This window comes from Bactrocera tryoni, chromosome 1 (assembly GCF_016617805.1).
Source record: "Bactrocera tryoni isolate S06 chromosome 1, CSIRO_BtryS06_freeze2, whole genome shotgun sequence".
Lineage (NCBI taxonomy): Eukaryota > Metazoa > Arthropoda > Insecta > Diptera > Tephritidae > Bactrocera > Bactrocera tryoni.
The window spans coordinates 42,263,993-42,282,938 of NC_052499.1; the positions used below are offsets into that span (position 1 = coordinate 42,263,993).

The 18,946-nt window shown below is 37.0% G+C and overlaps 1 protein-coding gene across 1 annotated transcript; it reads left to right on the forward strand.

Moving 5' to 3' along the window:
* Window positions 1-367: 367 nt before the first annotated feature.
* On the forward strand, window positions 368-7,842 carry LOC120782419 (extensin). Its single transcript, XM_040114670.1, has 3 exons — window positions 368-543; window positions 6,718-6,988; window positions 7,067-7,842. Exons 1-3 carry the CDS (start codon window positions 532-534, stop codon window positions 7,564-7,566), a joined length of 783 nt encoding a protein of 260 aa, XP_039970604.1. The 5' UTR covers window positions 368-531; the 3' UTR covers window positions 7,567-7,842.
* Window positions 7,843-18,946: the final 11,104 nt, after the last annotated feature.

Consider the following 18,946-nt stretch of genomic DNA (forward strand, 5'->3'; position numbering starts at 1 on the left):
GGCCCGTTCACCCGCCGTCTGCCACCATTCTCTTCGGTCGCTTGTACCCCGTGTGTTTGTTGTAGTTATTTTCGTTTTAGTTGCCGTAGTTATGTTTGAATTCAATCTTCTGGCGGTTGGCTTGTTTTTGTGAAATGGTTATGTGTGCCGCTTGCGGTTCGTTGGCGGTATAAAAGCGTTCGACTCGTTGATTTTCTTTTGAGTACGACGCTGTTACGCTGGGGATTGGTGCAAGTGCAAATTCGATTTTTCATTTAAATACGAAAATCAGTTAGTGTATTTGTAGTGCACCATCATTAAGCAATTACAAAAACAATAAAAACAAAAATAAATAAATATTTTTAGAGATTTGCAAAATATTGCGTGAAGCCAAAAATAAGTTAGAGCAAAAAAAGTGTTTGGCAAATATAACTGTACTAAACGAAAGTACTCCGAGAGACTGAAAATATTTAACAAATTTCAAGCAACTAATGGTGCCTTTGGTTTAAGCCACACGGCCGATTAATTGGATTACAAATCAACGGAGCCAAAATGAATAAGTTGGTAAGCAAGTGATGGAAGTGTTAAGCAATAAAAAGTATTACAAAATAGTTTAAGTGAATGGGAAATCGACAAAATTTCGTTAAAAAATTAAAAAAAAACTTTCTGTTTAAAATCTTTAAAATAAATTAAAAATGTTTGAGCGCAATATAAATATCCTATACAGGCTGAAAATTGAATGTTTGGAATTACAGAGCAATTCTACAAATATAGATCTTTGACAGCATCTTAAGTGGTATTTCTCCAGTTTACTCAAATTTTTAATTGTTATTAAAAGAAAAGGAAAATAACCTAATATTCCGATAAAGCTTCTCAAGTTATCAAAACAAGTACTCTAACGGGCCATATCGATTCAGAAATTATTAAGTATCACAGAAGATCGTTTTCGTACATTGAATGTTGGAAAACGCGCCTCGTTGAAAATATAAAATGTAAATTAGTTGCTCTCTAATCCACCCATAAAGTAATCATAGTTTAGAAAGTATGAGAGTCTGGTAGCAGAGCGGGAATTTGCAGAACAGAGACAATTTTCCGGCTACTATTACAGATCAGTGGTATCTCTATGGGGGGTTTTGGGGGTCAAGCAGAAGGCGAAGGGTTAATAAATAAAATCATAGAGAACACTTATCAGAACGTGGAAAATAATTTCAATTCAAATTCAGAATATTTACAAAGTAGCACCGATATTAAAAATATGTTGGAAAGGAATTTTTTCTGGGAATACCCTCAAGAAACGATTCAGGTCTGAAAATTCTTAATCGGGGGTGTATATCATTCCCCATTGATTATAATATCACGGCTTCATTTTTAAAGAAATATAAACCAATAACTTCCACAGCCCATGCGCACACCAAACAGTGACTTTCTGAGGTTGTAAGTCAACAATGCCTTGCGGATTATCATCACTCCAGACGCAAAAAATAGTTATGAACGTACCAATTTAACCAAAAGCGAGCTCTGGCTGAATTAAATTTTCTGGTGGAAATTGGAATTAGTGGCCATCTCGTTTTGGACCATTCATTGAACATACGATTAACGTTCGGCTATATTTCTTAAACGAGTTGGGTTTCAAGGGTTCGCAAATCAAAAATACCCTCAAGAAAGGAATTCTGGATATGCCATTTTTACAAATCTAAGCAAGAAGAAGATAAAGTTCTGCTCAGAAACTCTATGATACAAATTCATTTACTTTCACCATTTAAAATGTATATAAAATGTCCCATAAACATCTCGGTTTGCTTGAGAATAGATTTTATATTTAAAATGAAATCTTTTCCTCTTTATTTCCTCTATAATATTAAAATTATGGTGTTCTCACTCTTCATTCATAAAGATTCCTATTTTGCGGTCACCATTGTTTTCAAACTACCACTATTACTACTAACTGGTAAAACAACTAACTGGTAAAACAAGTAAACTTTCTCAGCAAAACACTCCATAGGTGCATTTTATACCATAAAATGGAGATCTTTATTCTGATTTTAGTCGATTAGTTTAAATGCTAGCTGTAAGCTATAGTGATCTGATCTGAAAAATATGCTCGAAGATTGTAGCGATGCCTTCAACTACAACCAACTTTCGTGAAGATATCTTGAGGAACAAAAGAGCTTTTTATAAAGAACTTTAGTTGGATTGGTCAATTGTATGGCGACTATACTATAGTTGTCTGATATCGAAAATTCTGAGAAATGAGCAGCTTCTTGGCAATAAGAGGATGTGTGCAAAATTTCAGATCGATATCTCAAAAACTTCATCAGTAGCTCGCGTATTTAGAAACGGATATGGCTAAATCAACTTAGATCATCAAGTTGATAATTTATATCTACGAATATGCTTTATAGGAACTTTGACGTTTCCTGGGTGTTACAAACTTCGTGGCAAATATAATATATTCTATTAAGGATATAATGTTGTGACGCTTTCCTAAAGATTGGCTAATAATGGTTGATATAAACCAATTTGCTATAGTTTTATATAAATTGTTTCCACGTCAACTATGAGATAGTGTACTTTGCGCGTTTTTTACGACTAAATCTATTTCGACCGGACTAGTTATAGTTTCGGAAAATATTTAAAAATAAAATAATAATACCATAACATTAATATAAGCGAAAGCGCATGCGTAATTTCCTTATGTCTCTTATTAACACAGGTGGCAACGCGGAAATAATAACATGTCACATCAAATGAATTTATGAAAATATGCGTGGAATGTGTCTTATGGAATCTAGAGTGTACAATATTCCATACTTGCGTTTCAAGACTTCTGCGAGCTCCAGCATTACAAAAATATACTTTATAAAATATGTGTATGTATGTTTCCTCTGAGCATAACAATAACTGCTTTGGAAACCAGTTCAATAATTGAACAAGAAATTTCCATTGAGTCATATAATGTCTTTTAGTTAGAGATTGGGCACTATGTAGGCGGACAAGTGAACTTTTAATACTCAGAAAAGTACGAGAAATGTAGTGTTGTATATTTATGTCTGGGTGTATACATATGTATGTATACTATATGTACATATATTTGCAAATACAATTATGATCCATAACTTACATACGTATGTATGTATATAAATAGCTTGTGTGTGTGGGCATGGCTAGCTTAAGGTATGCGTGTTCGCTGCGCGTTTGGCGCAACTGCTCTGAACAGAAGACGGCCTTGAGAAAACGAAAACGCCTGTTGCATGCTAGTTAAGCCCCTTCAACTGCATACCGACATTCTTAGGTGCTTGTTACAATTAACTGGTGCAAAGTTGGCAATAATGAATGGGGCTGCATGTGCTTATGTGTGAGTGCATGCATTAATGTGTGCACTTGTGTGAGTGTGTTCTACAAATTAGCACAAAATTAGCAATCATTGCTGGCTTCTGCGGTGTTGCATTAATGAGTAAAATGTAGTAATATAATTAAATCGGTAACGGCGTTTTGTTGTAATAGAGTTGTTGTGTCGAATAGTGGTCTGAGTTTCGTTACTCTGTTTGAATGTTCAAATAGAAGATTTTTGCAATTGATTGTGATGAAATATGACATACTCACAAATGATCGATGGACTTTATTTAAAGTGTGTATATAAAAGAGTAAGTTTTTCTATGTAACTCACCGATAAACGTATAATCACACTTACTTTCGAGAGATTATTAGCACAAAACATTTTCATTTATTAGAAATTTGAGAAGAGTGAGAATGTAAGTCTAAAATTCTGCCAAGAATGCCAAATTGATATGAAAATTGAACGCAATGTATTAAATCTAATGAGAAACATTTATTATCGTTCGAAGGAACATTCTTTGGTATTTATTTTTTGAAGACTATCTCTCTCAAATGTTGGTCGCGGCTACGTCTCAGATGGTCCAATCGTTGAGTCCAATTTTCGATGACTCGTGCGGACATTTTGACTAGTAACTGGCGAATGACATGCGTGACGTTTTGCTCCAAGGACTGACTCGAAGTCTGCATTGAATTGTCTGCATAGATTTTAGACTTATAGCCTTGACAGACGGCAGCGTTAATCCGGATTAACTGCGCACTTAATCAGATCCAAATTTGTAGGTGAAAGACGGCAGCTATGCGAGTTCGAAACTCTCATAAACAGCTCATTGTCCTTTTTATAATATTTTCAATGAAAATTGATAGAAGATAAACATTACGGTTGTTAGCCGACCAATTTTTACCAAGCCATTTTTTATTACAAAAGCATATCAACACATTATTTTTAAAACTGCATCATAATATAGAAGTTTTATTGATATTATATTAAGAATTTGATAAACAGCTGTCAGGTTTGCTTGTATTTCATTCACAGTAGATGAAAATTGGCCATTTTAACAATGTTGCCAACGAAAATCTCACAAACTCCCTAAAATTTTGAGAGTTATTTTTGGATTCAGCAACGGAGTTAGCTGTGGTAACTCCTGAATTAATCCCGAAAAATGCAATTAATCTGGTTTAACGCTGCCGTCTGTCAATGCTATTAACATATCTCCGCAGGAAAAAGTTTAACGGTGTGATATCACCGTTTGGTGGCCAATCGACCTGCCCAAAACGTGAAATTATCTGCTTACTGAAGTGTTTTCTCAATAAATCCATTCATTGATGCGATGTGTGAGAAGTGGCGCCCTCTTGCTGATGAATGAATGTCACCGAGATCAGTTTGGCAATTTTTCTTGTTTACAAATTCATTGAGACAGAAATAAGCCTCATTGCTGAACAAATTTTTGCTCGAAAGCATCGGATATGCTTGGAACTTTTCAAGAGCCCATAGAGTGAAGCGATGCCATTTGGGAATGTCGAGCGGCTTTAGTTCTTTGCACGAACTCTATTTTGTACGCTTTCAATTTAAGATCTGGACGTAAAATGCGCTAAGTCGTTCCATAAGTCAGTCCAAGTTGCTGCCAACGACGCCAAATCGACAGTGTACACCCTCAGCTCCGTCTACTAATTTTTTTCACTGCGTGCCGGACGTAGTCGACCTGTATTCGGTCGAATTTCATCCAATAATGAATGCTAGATCTCTAGATGGGTGATGGGGTTGCAAATACTACGCTTAGTAGGCCAATTATGTTGACTATAAGGTGAGCGAAGCGTGCGAAACACATTCTTTGCATAACGTAATACTTCATAGTAAAGTTGAAACATTTGTAAACATTGCTCAGGCGTAAGTCTTTCTATGATGAAATGTCAAGCAATACTGAACAAAAATAACATGACGCCTGATACGACTCACGCGTGATCTATCAAAAAAGGCGATTCAAAAAGTATTCTATGATATTTGCTTGCTATCTTTTTCAACTTTAAATTAAGAGATGAAGCTAATTACCGTTAGCATATATGTCATTGAAATAATTTAGTGTCCGCTTGTGTGAGATTTCACTGTATTATATGAGCAATGTACAAAAATTTATTCGAAATGGTAACCTGATGGTTTCACCCAAGTTCTCAAATGATTTAACCATTCTTCTATAGCAGTACGCGCACTTTCTATTGGTATTGATGTCGCTGCTCGAACCTAAGTTTTGAGACTCTCTAATATATATAATACAGAATCGTATTCGACATGTTCTGTTTTCCAACTCTGACCTTCCTACCTGTTTCTTGGCTAATAATATAAGAAATTTTTCCAAAAACAGCTAAAGTTAAAATGTAAACTTCAGGATTTTCGAAAAATTGTAGTTTAATGGATTAAAGTCTAGGCTTCCAGAATGTGAACCATCTGCATCTTTGATACCAGGAACATTGTTTTTTGCTTTGTTTGCTGGGGCAGAATTTTAATGGCAGATCGAAGAGAGAAGCTTGATGGTGACCACTTTGAACCTTCGAAATTATCATAAAAGTAGTGCTTTCATGACCGTTGACCGCATGCCACTGAAGAAGCCACTAAACCACAACTGCTGAACCCAACTTATTTCAACCGTGTTGTTAAAATTTGAATAGTTGACCGACGGTAGGATTTCATGTAGAAATCATCTCGAAGCTTGTCAATTGTCTGATCTACATACATATATATCTATTTCCAAAGGCATCAGTTTATGTTTTCTGTGGGGATTTCTACGGATGCGTTCGATTATAAATAACGAATAGCAAATATTGAACTGATTATTATATAAGACTAAACCCTGCATACAAACTATAATAAAAACGAAACTTTTTCCAGCGATATTGTCCTCGGATTGAAAACTTTGTAACATAATTTATGGCATCACTAAGAATTTTATGAATATGCCTGAACAACCCGTAGATAGGTCAATTCAAATAAGTTGAGAATGGTTGTCTATTACGAGAATGCTTTCGATATGTCAAAAAAAATAGATCTTATCTTTAAAATGTAATCATAAGTCATATTTGCCATAATTTACAATGTCTTAAAATATCAGTCACTTGTTCGAGGTTATGTCGCCAATTCAACGCGTCAGTAATACATTACTCATTCTTCAAATAAAAATACTCTCAGTCGAGATTTGCAAAATCGCCACTGTTATTATGTCTCAGCTAATAAAGTGGTTTCATTTCAAGGACAGCCACATTACCCAGCAGGTGTGTGACTAGTTTGATTGAAAGTAAGCAAAAGTAACATTGACATTCTCCAACAAATCCGTTTGTTGCTCTTTGTTAATGAAATATTTTTGCATCGCAATTATTTATGAATTTTACTAACTATTCACCATTCTTTTGCAGCTCATATTCAGTTGTCTCATTTTGGGCACACAAATCCAACAATCGTACCAACAACAAGACTACACGACACCAGTGCCGATATTGAAACAGATCGATCGCCACAACGACGATGGTTCATATACATATGGCTACGAAGCAGCGGATAGGAGTTTTAAAATCGAAACGAAGTACCCGAGCGGCGAGGTATTTGGCAAATATGGCTACTTAGATGATCAGGGAAAGTTGCGTGAGATCGAGTATGGCGCTAGTAAGCGTGGTTTCGAACCTGCTGGTGCGTATTTCACTACTGTCTATTAAATAATGTAAAATTTGTTATAACTTCCCCTACATTTTTACAAAAATATTACAGGCAGCGACATTAATGTGCCACCGCCCACGCTTACGAACAACAATCCCTATCCGTTAGGTCCGAACGAAATCGACGATGGTCAGTACCGTGAAGATCCCGCTGTCTACTATAAAGATCAAAAGTTCAACCGTCCTGCGGTGGCTCCAAGCAGATTTAGTTTGGATAATTTACATCAACCCCAAAGACCGCAGTACAATCCACCTCCACCTCCGCCACAGTACTACAATCCGCCACCACCACCGCAACCACGCTATCAACAATTAGGATTCCAGCATCAACCACCGCAATTCCGACAACCACCACCTCCACCACCGCCTCCACAACCACGTTATCAGCCACAGTATCAGTATCAACCACAGTATCAACAGCGCTCATATCAGCCGCAACCGCAGTCGCAGTACCCATATGGCAGTTTGCCGCAACATCACCATCCGGCGCTAAAGAATCTCGATATCTGGAGCGGTTCGTATAGCATTGATTACACGGGCAGACGCAAGTAGAAGGTTAGCATGCGTACTAGAATGTGGGTGGTTTGCCCTTGCTGAAAAGTCATGGTAAAGCTTGTGGTTTTTGTTGCGTATGCCGTGTCGTGTAAAGTGGAACGAATTGTGGCGTGAGCATTGAGATCGTCATCATTAAGACTTGTACTGATTTCGTGGAACAACTCAATCAGTTACTAAGAATTTTTACATGTAAATATTATATGTTTGTAGTACTTTAATAACGCCTATTAGTTAGTGAAGGCGAACGAGTCGAAATATATGTATATATATATTTATCTATCTTTTTATACTTTATAATAATTGATTTAAGTGCAAAACATAACCATAGAGAGGAGAGTTGGAAATTTGAAAATAAATATACAAATTTCGAAATCAATGGTTTTTGTGATTTTTTTCTTCTTAAATGGGTTTCTAGTTAAATAATTTCATTCACATGTGCTTTTCAGTTCGAGAAATAATATATACTGTTTTGGAAGGTCCATTTCTGCATCTGTAATATCAATATTGTATTTAAATCAAATTTAGCTATATTATTTTCACTACAATTTTTTGTCAGAACTATTATAATATTTCGATTTTCACCTCTCGAAGCATACGAAATTGACCAATACAAATATTGTATTGTGTTTAGGATCACAGATCCTCTCTGACAAATTTGTTTTGTAATTTTTTGGTTCACTGATGGTTATATAGTTAAATAGAGTTAATATTTGCTAAGGATTTTCTTCTATATTGGCGTAGACATCGCTTTCGCGATTATAGCCGAATTTACACCAGCGCGCCATTTGTTCTTCCTGTTCTCTGTTTGGCGCCAATTGAAGGTCCTTTACTATATGGTCTTTCTCTTCCCCTATTTCCCCGGCGGGTACTGCTTCGAATACTTTCAGAGTTCCATTCGGACGACATGACCTACCTGCTGCTAGTCTCTGTCTCTTAATTCGCTGAACTATGTCAATGTCGTCGTATATCTCACACAGCTCATCGTTCCATCGACCGCGGTACGTACCATAGATTTTCCGTATAGCCTTTCTCTCGTAACGCCGACCCATCAGGTGATGTGATTGTCCATGCCTCTGTACTATATAGCAGGTCAGGGTTGATGAGTGACTAATACAACTTGGTCTTTGTTCGTCGAGAGAGGACTTGACTGCTCTTCTCAATTGCCCACTCAATTCGAAGTAGCACCGGTTGGAAAGAGTTATTCTGCGTTGGATTTCGAGGCTGACGTTGTTGCTGGTTTCAAGATAGACGAAATTATCTGCGACTTCGAAGTTATGACTGTCAACAGTGACTTGGGAGACAAGTAGCAAATGCGACCACTGTTTGTTTGCTGACAGGAGATATTTCGTCTTTATTCGTTCACTACGAGGCCCATTTGCTTTGCTTCTTTGTCCAACTTGTAGAAAGCAGAACTAACGATGCCAATGATATCAATGTCATCGGCGTGACTCACCAGTTGTACATTCTTGTAGAAGATTGTACCTTCTTTATTGAGATCTGCAGCTCGAAGATCTGGTCAGTTTTTGATTTTCCAGGCCTAAAGCCACACTGATAAGATCCAACCAGTTTGTTGATGGTGGGCTCTAATCTTTCACACAATGCGCTCGACAGAACGCTATATGCGATTTTGAGGAGGCTTATCCCACGGTAGTTGGCGCAGATTGTGGGGTCTCTATTTTTGTGGATTGGGCAAAGCCAATCGGGCTTGCTTTCGTTAGACCATATTCTACAAAGAAGCTGATGCAGACTCATTATAAGTTGCGGATACACACCTTTGAAAAGAATATAGGAAAAGAGAAAAAGTTTATCACAAGCACAAAATGAGAATTTGGTCGACGGAAAACTGGAAGTACTGAAATCTTGTGGTAGAATGCTCAGCAAGAAGAAGGAGTGAATGAGATTTCTGCAAACGGCTCGTCATTTCCATTATCTCAAACGCATAGTTGAGCTTCTTTAATTCGTCCCTCAATGTCAATAGTTCGATTCCAAACAACAAATATATCGGAACCAATTATTCTCGTAATTTCTATATAACTTACCTAGCTCTATATCTACATATCTCGATAAGCTTTTGATGTTGGTTGAAAAGGGAGGTGGAGGAGCGCTCGGCACAGTTAAGCTGTGACTGGGCTCATTGGGATTCCAAGTTGTAACCAATTGAGTTCAGCAATATAGTGGATTTGACAAAATATCTGATTCTTTTCCACCTTAATTTAGTATTTTTTTTTTATATTTAGGAGCCGTGGCAGATATCCCTACTAAGTATAATGAAACCTGGTAGACAAGGTGACAATATTCCATCCTATCGTATGTTGCTTCCTGCGGATTCTATTTTATTTCCGAAGAGTTCCAAAGTTCCGAAGAACCTTAGAGGTAGATTCCATGTGATGACGCTGTGTCTACTACCCTTTTGTACTTTGTGGCATGCCTTGTGTTGCCAGTGTTCAAATACCTAAGGTAATCCTCTAGAGTCCTTTGCTTCAAGCCATTCTTGAAGAAGCTAAGTGACTTAGGGTCGCGTAAGGGAACTGCTATCCCATCTGCCCCAAGCGAATCAACTCGTTCGTCTTTTCAGATATCCAGTACCCAGATGATGTTCATCAAAGTTTTCACTGATAGTCAAATTATTGCCTCCTTGCATAGTCTTATGCAGTGACATTTCGTGTTGACTCTGCGGATAGCCGTTAGGTGAACACTACTATACTGGCGACTATAAGCATTTAAACTAATTCATCAAGGTTGCCGATTTGCGGTTGATATTTATAGAAACAATTGTGTAACGCATAGGAAGAGTTCAAAAACTAATAATATTACCAAAAACAAAAACTAAACGTTATATAAAATACCAATATGCTCTTGTACAACATGTTGCAAGAGCATAAAAATCCACTTTCAATTGTGCAATCCAAAATCAGTAAATTGTGGGTGTGCGGTATAAAAATAAAATATGCGAAAAAGGGTTGCACACAAAGTCGACTGTCGATTTGTGGATTAGATAGTTAAATCCAAAACACACACATGCATATATTTGCAAATCAACACTGTATTGTTAGCGCACATGGTGTTTACACTCAATTTGACTTGGGTAATGCTATTTGCTAGAAAATTGAGCGATTTTTTTGTGAAAAATTGTCCAATGAGCGCAGTGCTACGCAAGAGAGGGGGAAGCATGAGTTAGCCAAATCGATTGACCAAATGAATAAATAAGTAACCGACCAACCACCAGAGGACCAACAACCAAAACAACTGAACAACTGCCAGCCAACACCCAAATAAATAAGACCTATGCCCATACATACATATGTATGTATATAGGCATGAATATGCATTCAATATTCTGGCTATTTTCTCTGTTGCATTTGCAAGGTATTTGGCGCAGCACGTACGACAAGGTGATTTGCTGATTGTGTTTTGAAAGGTGCTTTTCGCGGCGCTCTCCCGCGTTACATAAGTGAGCAATTTGGTCAGAAAAAGAAAGAATCAAACTGCCAACCGGAGCAATATTTGCATTGTCACCTATATAGTATGTATGTACGGGCACCTAGCCGCTGTCCGTAAACCTGTAAGTTCGGCCGTCTGTATACCAGCCACCGATCCAGTTCAACGGCTTGTTGTTATTTATCGGGCCATTCGAGTGTCTTTTAATACAATTTGCCATAGTTAACTATAATCGAAATGCATAACGTATTAAAAAATTAAGAAACTATGTTTGAATATATGTGCACATATCTGTAAGTACCCAGCAGTGAATCGAGAAGTTAAGAACTGAAGCAGAATTAGCTCGTTAGGAGTCAGTATTGGTACGAGTACTTGATATCAATGTCTGTGAGACAGCTAAAAATATTTTATTGTACGTAGCTATGCCTTAGGCAGTGAGTATCTTACGAAGGTCCATTATGACACCACCAAAACAAAAATCACCTCGCTTCATTATGTCCTCTCTGAAGCAATCATGAAGTTTATCATTCCAAAAAGTTTTATATGGGCAACCTCGGAAATGTCGACAAGAAACCCTCGACCGATAGTTGTGTGTGAAAGCTAACAATGGAACAACAACATATTCGAATGCGACTTTCTCAGCAACATTTGGAGCGTTTTAAAAAGAATAAAGAGGATTTTGTGCGTCGATTCATCACTATGGAAGAGACTTAGATCTATCACCACGATTCTGAATCAAACCAAGAGGCTTAAGAGTGGTGTTGACCTGCTTCGAAACGAGTTTGCGTCCGGAAATCGGACAAGAAGGTTATGGCATAAGTTTTTTGGGATGCGAGAGGAATTTTGTTTGTGGATTACTTGCAAACTGGTAAAACAATTAATTCTGAATATTATTGCAATCTATTGGACCAGTTGAAGGAAAAAAAGACCTGGTTTGTACAAGAAAAAAATCCTTTTTCATCAGGACAATGCTCCGTGTCATAAGAGCATTTTGTCATTGGCTAAAATTTATGAATTAAAGTTCGAATTGTTAGAGCATTCACCGTATTCACGAGATTTGGTCCCCAGCGACATCCATTTATTTCCAGAACTCTAAAAATGTATGCGTGGCAAGCGTTTTTCATCAAATGAAATGTTGAAGCGTATTTTGCAGGCCTTCCGGATTCTCGCTTCAATTATATAATAGTCATTATACCATATGTTGTTCCCAGTCTGCTGTTGTTAGACATCCTGTATGTTAGCACTCTTTCCAGAATTCTTTTGTTCTTACTTTTGATTTATAATAAGGTAGTCGACATGTGCGCCCCGTATTCCGTTCGTGCCACGTTTGAATGCTTATTGAGTAAATAAGGGATTGACTCAGCCGAGACTCAGCTATATCCATAACATGTTTGTCGATTAAATATCTACAAGTAGCCATAGGCATATAAATTCCTACCAAGGATATCACATTGCAGCTTTATCGTGAAATTGGTTGGTAGATCCATTAAAAGTTCAAAGCATTTTTTCACTATTTTCGATGAAACTTTAAGAGGCTTAAGTGATTTCAATGTCACTTGGCTATCTGCACGTATTGTGAGCACACTTTTTGTCGGAACAAAAAGCCTTCATTTAATTGTTGAGACATACTTATGTACGCTTGGAAGGCATTGTAATGGTCTGATGGACCAAAGTTGTTTCTGGTAGCTAATTTTTCTGAAGAGACACCACCTCCAACTCGTTTATCTGGCATGGATCCATCCATATACATTCTTATCTCTGAGTCTCTGCTTACCTCAACTCAGTCTCACTCTTCACTAGAGGGAGGATATTTAAAGCCTTCTGGAGGATTTTAAAATGCATTCTAAACTGGAGAGTTCAAGTAAAATTTTAGGCTATTTTCCTAAATTGAATTCAGTTTTAAATTATCGGAATAACTCACTAAAAAAAATTATGTAGGAAATACTCAGATTCATAACAAAAACTCGAACCAAAACTTAAACAAGAATTTAAAAAATATTCGTATGTAGTTGGTATGATCAGTATTAACTTAGTTCTGAAAGAAGAAATGAAAATTGGGAAAAATTGCTGTTCGATCGGATTAAGAGTATCGAGTTAAAAGAAGATGTGAAAAATGGAGAAAATCCCCTGAAAATCCCCTTTTAGATCGATACTCTTGATACCATCGAACGAAGGTCCAAATTACTTAACCCGCTTGGTATATACATTTTTTGGAGTTGCACAATATTAGCCTCCGTCCTTTCGCTAACCTCTTAACTTAAATTGCGTTCTATTGCACTTAATTTTCTATCCGAACCAAACATGGATCGTCCCGATAATTCAGCTTATAACAGCCTTTTAAGCATTTTGCCATTCTTCAGATAGTAGATTACGTCTCCTGTATCCTAGCAAAAGATGACGTGAATTCGGACAAAATTTTAGAGAAAAGTACATTCTTTCCAATTTTTTTTTTTTTTTTGGTTTCCGGTTCCATGTTTCGACGGCCGTCACTAAACGACGCTACTTCTTCCTTTTCGAATTGCTTTGAATCTAATCTGTGTCTATTCATTCGGCGTTCTGCCATTACAAGATCGTGGACCGTTGCCACTTTATCCTATGTGGGACACCTGTGCATGGCTATTAGAAACCCGCCATGGGATAACGTTGAAACTCGTTAAACGAATTTTCGGCGATCGGAATCGAAGAAGAATAGTCAACGTATATGGGCTTCCTTTCAAAAACCAAAATTAAAATATCAAACAATATTGCTTTATAGATAGATAGATAAATAAAACTACTAGATTCGGCTATAATTGACAGTAGCCGTCTACAAAAAACTACGAGATACTGAATTTCTCACCAGAGCCGAAACTACATATTTTGAGCTAGTGTGTTTGCCTGTAGTGCATACTCCAGTATATACCATACATATTTCCTTTTCGCGTCTTAAATTATTTAGCTTAAAAATTTTTGAGACAGCAAAGTAACTAAACAACGCAGATACTCGCACATAGCTACATATAGTATGTATGTATAGCGCCCCTGTGTACTGACGTAATTATAAGCTATCCAAAACAAAATTGTTGTAATATGGTTCACTGAGTTTTGGTATTGCAACTTGAAAGCTTCGAGCGGAACGATAGCGTAATGCAATTTTTTCAATAAACCAATTTGATATTTGTGTACCAATACCATAAAGTACCGCATACTAATGAATTGAAATTATGGTATTTAGTACGAAATGTGCTTACTTTAGTTAATAATTTATTTCTGTATTATTGGAAGGTCGTTTTTACAGACATCCCGTTGCGGTATGTGAAGGTGGAGCATTCCATTGATTTACCATTTATTATTTTACCAATGCCACAATATATTGTTTGAAGCATTTTCTCAACACAATAAGACTTTAATCAATTCTTGACCTGAGAAATATATTGTAGTTATATATGCGTAAAGAAATGCTTGTAGTAATTTAAGCTACCTAAAATAGACTACTGTGTTGACTCATAACTTAGTTAATTACTCAGTTGATTAGGCTGCCGGCGATCTCTGCGATCTTCACTGTTTGGCACACTACTACTATGAGCAAAAAATGGTGACACTTTGTTTATAATTTTAAAATTTTGAATTTTTTTTTCAAAATCTAAAGTAATCCCCTTGATCTCACTTGTACCATTTTTTTTCCACTCGCCGAAACAGTTGTTAAAGTCAATTTCTGGAATATCCCTCAGAAACCACTCGGTGCTAAATCAGGCAAAAACGGAGGCTGCGGTACGATATTGGTTGAAGATTTATCGAAAAACTCGCGAAAAATCAATGCAAATAGTGTTCCTTGTTGACTATTTGGCCGGTCGGAAGGAATTCGGAGTGTACCACACCTCGATAATCGAAGAAAACTGTCACATAACTTTAATTTTTGCCTTGCTTTGACGTGTGTTGCCACGATATTCGGCAGATTGATTGTCTGTTTCCGGGTCGAAAGCATAGATCCAAGACTCATCGGCAGTAATAATATGATAATATTCATGATATCCTGGGGGTCGAGAAAACATTGTTTCACAGACCTTAATGCGACGCTGTTTTACGAAAACGTTGATCCTTTCGACAATAGTTATCAACGATGGTCTTTTCAAACATTAAGAATGAAAAAAAAAAAACTTAAGCGGAACTTTCAATAAATACATACGAGGTGTGTTCAAAAAGTATCACGAATTTTGTCTTTTTTCAAAAATTATTTATTTATTCATGAATATCGATTTTGTCCCATTCAAAGTAATCCCCATGAGATATTATACACTTGTGCCAACGGTTTTTCCAATCTTTGAAGCACTTCAAAAAATCATTTTTTTTATCTTCTTCAGCTCTTCCTTCGATGGCGTCTTTATCTCGTCAAGAGAAGCGTAACGTCGTCTTTTCATGGGCCTCTTCAGTTTAGGGAACAAGAAAAAGTCACAGGGGGCCAGATCTGCGGAATACGGTGGCTGCGGCATCATTAGTGTGTTGTTTTTGGCCAAAAAGTCGTGGTGCAAAAGCCAATTTTTGTTCTTCCACAAATCCGGGCGTTTCTGGCGGATTGCTTCGCGCAAATTGCGCATAACTTGCAGGTAATATTCCTTATTGACCGTTCTTCTCTGTGGCAAGAACTCATGATGCACCACGCCCCTGCAATCGAAGGAAACTGTCTGCAAACACTCGCGATACTTTTTGAACACACCTCGTATTGTGAGATGAAATGAACGTGGACTTATCTCCGAAACTCTTTTAGAATTTTCAGCCTACTATACCCTGTTCATGTTGTTATGAATTAAAACAGAAAACTGTTGAATATCGTCGGTAGTGACAGTGAGAGCATATTTGAGTTTTAAAAGGTCTTAAGAGGAATGGAGATGGTATGTTTGCTACACAAAAGTGTTATCCGTCTTGCAATAACTCACAGTGCAATAAATAATGGAGCAAATTCGGCGTCAGTTTGTTGGGAGTGACTGGAGCTAGGAAAACTATTTCATAAAGAGTTTGAACAAAATATCCACTAAAATCATTAGAACGGACTTGCGGGAGATGCCGAGCTCTCTTGTCATCTCTCTAATAGTTGCCTGCTGATTTTCAAGCTCCATATCCTTCACTGCGTTAATATTTGCAACAGTTGAGAGGACGAAGTTCGTCCAGAACGATGCACGTCGAGACCGTCTTTGAAGGCTTTGTAACACTCGTAGGCCTGTGTTTTTGATAAAAATGGGTCGGGTGAAATTGAGTTAAAATTTGTCCGAAATTTGCCCGAAATTTGTCCGAAATTTTAAATGCGTTTATTTCGAAATAGTTGGTATAATTTCAGCTGATCGACTTATTTGAAATGTCGTGTACGTCCTTTTTAATATCGGATTTAATTGTTCTAAATAATTACATTTATAATTAAATTGAAAAAAAAAAAACTTTCATAGAAAATTTATTTAGTATGTGAAAAAATAGTAAAACAAGACAATACGATAATTTCGAACGTATCGAAGCTATAATACCCTTCACGGATGCATATCTTATAGCAACAATATTTATAACTGAATCAGAAAACCTAACCAGCTATTATTTTGTATCCAACGGGAGGGGATTTGCTAGTTCTTTCTAGCTCTGTTCTTGGATGTAAACAACATTCCAGTCAAATCTCGAAGCAGAAGGTTCTTAAAATGACAAAATGCCTTTTATGGAAATCTTTAAAGTGATTTTGTCGGTCTAGTTGAATGAACATATATATGCTATAGTGTCTTAGAGAATTTTCTATGCCTAGTTACGTGAAGATATTTGGACAAATAAAATAGCTTTTTGTACCAGAAATTGATTGGGATCGGTTAGTTTGTATGACAGCTATATGCTAAGTGACTCGATTTGAACATGTTCTTTGGACACGTTGTCTTATTCTATAACCCCTAACGTTACCTTAGACAATAATCCATGTCAAATTTCATGAAGATATTTCATCAATTAAAACAGTTTCGTATACAAAAGTTTGATTCTGATCGTTCAAATTTTATGGCGGCTATATACTATAGTGATCCAATCACAACAATTTCTTTAAAGATTGCAGCAATGCTTCACTCAGTAACCCAAGCCAAGTTTTATGAAGATATCTTGGCAAAGAAAATAGTTTCACCAGTTCGTATGAGCAACGTCTCGGGGAGAAAAGAACGTGTGCAAAATTTCAGATAGATATCTCAAAAACTGAGGAACTAGCTCGCATATATATATATGTTATAGACAGATAGAAAGACGTCAGGCTAATCATTTACAGAGTCAAACTAAATCTAACCTGTTCAGGATACACAAATTTATTCTTTCTTCGGGTAACCGCAATTTTGTGAAAAAAGTTTTTCAGACTTTTTAGTTAGTACGATATCAACATCTAATTATGCGATTACGAGCGAAATGGGTTTTATGTTTTATCTAGTAACGAATCGTATGCAAAACATTTTATAACGAAGTTTTAGGTACTCGTCCGCATATTTCCCCACTCTTTAATATTTATAAACTCTAAAGCATATTATACATGACTGGGACCGAAATTAAGCTCGCCTTACTTGTTTATTTGTTTACTAAACAACGTTTATTTACAGAAATCATAAAATCGCTGAATTAAAATGCTTTACATTTTATATGTTGTTGTTGTTACCAGTATGTTACATTCCAACAATATGCAATTTTCAGAAGGCAAACCAGCTACATGTGCTGTACAATAACAACAGGAACACGCATGCAGCAGTAAATTGCGTTAGAAAAATTACGGCAATGACCTCGCCCAGATTTTACCGCCCAAGTAGCCAGCTGCGTTGCCCGCCAACACCAAGTGCAAGTTCAGGAAATGTGAAAACGAAACGAGAAATCATGCAACAAATGCTATTCATGCGTCACAGCAACGGCACGCTTACGCACAATACCAGCCATAGATGCAGAGACTGCACTTACATGAGCTAATGCGCACACATGCATACACATATACATACGTTCACACGCAGGTATGAAGTGAACTAATTCACGCCAAGCCAAACAAGCCGCAAACCAACTCGGTGTTGCCAACGCTAAACCAAGTCAAACGAAAAGGCAACAGTGTGCGTTTTATGCGGAGCTACAGATTTCAACTGGCTTAATGAGTGCTTGAATGCGTATATGTATGTATGCATGTCTCTTTGTGTGTATAAATGCATCTACATATGTCTGTGGGTGTTCCCCTCCAGCTGTGTGCCTTGAGCTGTAAATCTGCACAGTTGTAATATGCACAAAGATACTTGGAAACATGCACAGATGTAAGTTTTCATGAGTAAGTCTGTGCAAAGCCCGCTTTATGCGTTGGCCCCTCACCCCCTTTGTCGGCTGCAATTAATGTGTTTGCACACTAGCATTACCGGTGATTACATTGCTAAGGCACGAGGGGTCATTGCGCACACTCAGGGAAATGTTGTGGGTCGACAAAGTTCTCTTGTTTTTTTTTTTACTTAGTAGTGCAGTTGGCCTATTAGTGAAATGAATTCAAGGTGACAGAGTGCAATAAAAGCGCAGTGACTGGGCGATGCCGTTTTAAATGCATGCAAGGCCATTTAGCATTGGTAGCCAATTGGTATTACTCTGCTCTCTTCTAAGCAAAAATTATACAAAAAATTTAATAAACATTTAAGAACATGAATTTTATTAGCATTTAACTTATCTTACTATTCTGTAGATATTGAAGATTTTAGTAGTAAAAAACAAAGAAAACATGACTCACCTTGGAACACACATAATAACTATGCCTCTTCCCTTGCAAATGATGATTGATCTAAGCTTCCAAAGATCGATGTTAACTGGATTAAGAGCAGAGTTTAATATTTGCAAAAAATCAAAAAGTCGAGATCAGACTCGTCAGGTAATTTCAAGTGCCATCTGAGTTATTTATCAGACCGTTCTATACGAACGAATCGAATGGAAGTGATTTTGTTAA

Coding starts and splice junctions, on each gene's coding strand:
- LOC120782419 (XM_040114670.1), top strand. Junction 6,989..7,066: donor GCGTGGTTTCGAACCTGCTG/GTGCGTATTTCA, acceptor AAAATATTACAG/GCAGCGACATTAATGTGCCA.